The sequence below is a fragment of the Nannospalax galili genome, unplaced genomic scaffold (assembly GCF_000622305.1).
Source record: "Nannospalax galili isolate Female #2095 unplaced genomic scaffold, S.galili_v1.0 scaffold5156, whole genome shotgun sequence".
Classification (NCBI taxonomy): domain Eukaryota; kingdom Metazoa; phylum Chordata; class Mammalia; order Rodentia; family Spalacidae; genus Nannospalax; species Nannospalax galili.
In genome coordinates this window covers 25,370-28,026 of record NW_008336872.1, presented here as the reverse complement: position 1 = coordinate 28,026, position 2,657 = coordinate 25,370, and the positions used below count along the sequence as shown (strand labels likewise).

The 2,657-nt window shown below is 40.0% G+C and overlaps 1 protein-coding gene across 1 annotated transcript; it reads right to left on the bottom strand.

The window, feature by feature from the left end:
• Window positions 1–801: 801 nt before the first annotated feature.
• On the bottom strand, window positions 802–1,463 carry LOC115070083 (ATP-binding cassette sub-family G member 3-like; the record flags this gene model as incomplete). Its single annotated transcript, XM_029562746.1, is given in 1 exon segment — window positions 802–1,463. A coding segment is annotated over 1 exon segment (98 nt), but the record flags the coding sequence as incomplete, so codon positions are not given.
• Window positions 1,464–2,657: the final 1,194 nt, after the last annotated feature.

The following is a 2,657-nucleotide window of genomic DNA, read 5'->3' as shown; positions in this document are numbered from 1 at the left end:
TCTATGTGTGTGTGTATGTATAGGCCAGCCAAGCCTACTTCATTTCAGTCCTAAAAGTGAAGGGCATAACTGTGTGCTTCCAAAGACTTGGATGTTGAAGATCTAATATCCAAGCATTCAGAATGTGACTACAATTGGAGTTAATGTTTTCAAAGAGGTAATTAAGGTTAAAGGAGATCACTAGTGAGTCCTAAGGTAACTGGTGTCCATTTAAGAAATCAGAGTATAATCACACATAGAGGGAGAAGACACCATGTATAAATCAATGTGACAGGTCTTGGCAGTCAGAAACCTGCTGATACCTTCATATCTGGCTTCCAGCCTCTAGAACGCTAAGAAAATTAATGTCTTTTGTTACCACCCAGTCTGTGGTATTTTATTACAAGAGTACACTAGCCAACCTCCATCCCCTCAGACCTCTGGGTCCTAACCCAACTTGATTCCATGATATTCCAGACACACGAGGAATACTCTGCATCAGAGTCTCTGGCTTTTCCTTCCAGCCTGAAGTCTCTTCTGCCAAAGTCAGGTCATACCAACTCAGGCACAGCTCACTTGTCACATGCTGGAAGTGCTCCCCCATATGTTATTTAAATTAGTGCTGCACCCTCACATTGACCACCCGTCCCTATGCTCGTTTCATTGTTCTTGATATCTCTTCGTTCGTAACTGACTGACTCCCTCTAATAAAGGAGGACAAATTCAGTTGTTTACTTCTGAATCCCCTATACCAAGAATAGCTGGTACATACACGTGACCAGTATTAAATAAAAGGAAACAAAATGTTCCTTTGTCACTTACCATTTTAAGAGCCAAATGACATCATGTGCAGTGCTGGAGTCTAAACCAGTTGTGGGCTCATCCAGGAACAAGATGCGATGGTCAGTGATCAGCTCCATTGCTATAGCAGTCCTTTTTCTGTCTTCTTTTGAAATAGGCTAACACATCAATCATTGTCATTATCAACAAGGACAACCAAAGTCAGTATCATTTGGTGAACCTGCCTGAGCTTGCCACAAAAGTTATTATTACTTGTAAAATCATTATCCTGAACAGCAAAAAATAAAAAAAATTGACACCTGGGAGAAGGAGGTTCCTCTTTACCAGTTGAGTACAAAGAGACTCAGGTAACACTTGATATGAAGTCCCTGTTTGCAAACAATTTTGTATGTCCCTTATCAAGTCACACATTCAGTTTTACGGCAATAAATTATAACTCTAAAGGACTGTGACATAGTGAAATCACTGTCTAAAACAGAAGGGAAAGAAAGGAGAGGAAAAGAAAAATGATTTCTGGTAATTTATGAGTCAGCTATCATCCCCCAGCTCTCACACACACACACCAACACACACTCGTGTGCACGCGCGCACACACACACACCACATCTTTATTAAAAAATTTCATTAAGTTATATTAAAATTATTGTAACCTAATACATGTCATGAATTTTAACAAGACAAATAAATGCCTCTATTTGTTTTCCCTGAAAATCTACGCAAGAAATCTAAATTTCAGAGTTCTTCTCAAACAAAATAAATCTCACATAAAAACCTGCAGGGAACTGTTGTGGGAATCAGCAGCTAGTCCTGCCCCAACCTCCCGTGCCTCTCAGAAAGGACTGTCACAGGGAGGGGATAAACCATGAGAACTACATTTTGGGTAGCCCATTTGTACCCAAAGAACCAAATGTCTGCTCATGAGACAGCTACACATAATCCTGTCAGCCACTCAGTGTCAATTCTGTGAGGCAGGAAAGTTTGGGGGACACAGGAAGTAGGAAACAATTCTGATATTTAAAATCTCCAGGCATTGAATAAATCAAATTGTTGATCAGGTCTTATTAACAATAGAATAATAAATTACATTGGGAAATGTGTTTGAATATGGACCTGAGATGGCTGAAGATATGAATTTATTATTTATTTTGATACTTAAGAATAAAATTGGTAAGGAAGTAAATATTCGTATTTTCCATGGATGCATAAGTATTCGAGTGAAATATTATGCAATATTCTTTTAAAATATTACAGTAAGAAATGAGTCAACTGTAAGTTCACCTATTTTGTCATTCGTCTTCCTGACCCACACACACCCCTAAAGGAATGGCTTTGTTCTGTGCTGATCTTGCCCACTGTTCTATCTCTAACCTAACAGACGCTGAAAGTGAATATTGACAGAAGATAAGACAGAAGGGAGAGGGAAAGAAAGAGGATGTCCAAGTTTCTTGTCCAGTTGCTGTGATAAAAATATTCTGGCAAAAATCAATTCAGGGGAGAAAAGGGTTTACTTTAATTCACAGAGAACTCACAGAGAAGTCAAGGCAGGAGCCTGAAGCAACTAGTCACATCCACAGTCAAGGGCAGAGAGAGAATGGCTGCTTGCCTGCCTGCCAGTGCTCAGCTCACTTTCTCTACTCTTGTCCAGACCAGGACCCAAACCCAGGAGTAATGCTGCCATAGTCTGCTGGGTCTTCCCACATCGGTGAACTTAATCAAGACACTCCCACCTAGATATGGCACAGGCCAAAGTCATCCAGATAATTCCTCATTGACATTCTCCTCCAAGGTGATTCTAGATTCTCTCAAGTTGACAATTAAAACTATCACAGGCGGAGGAGAGGAAAAAACACAAAAAGAAAAGTAACAAGCACTTAGCA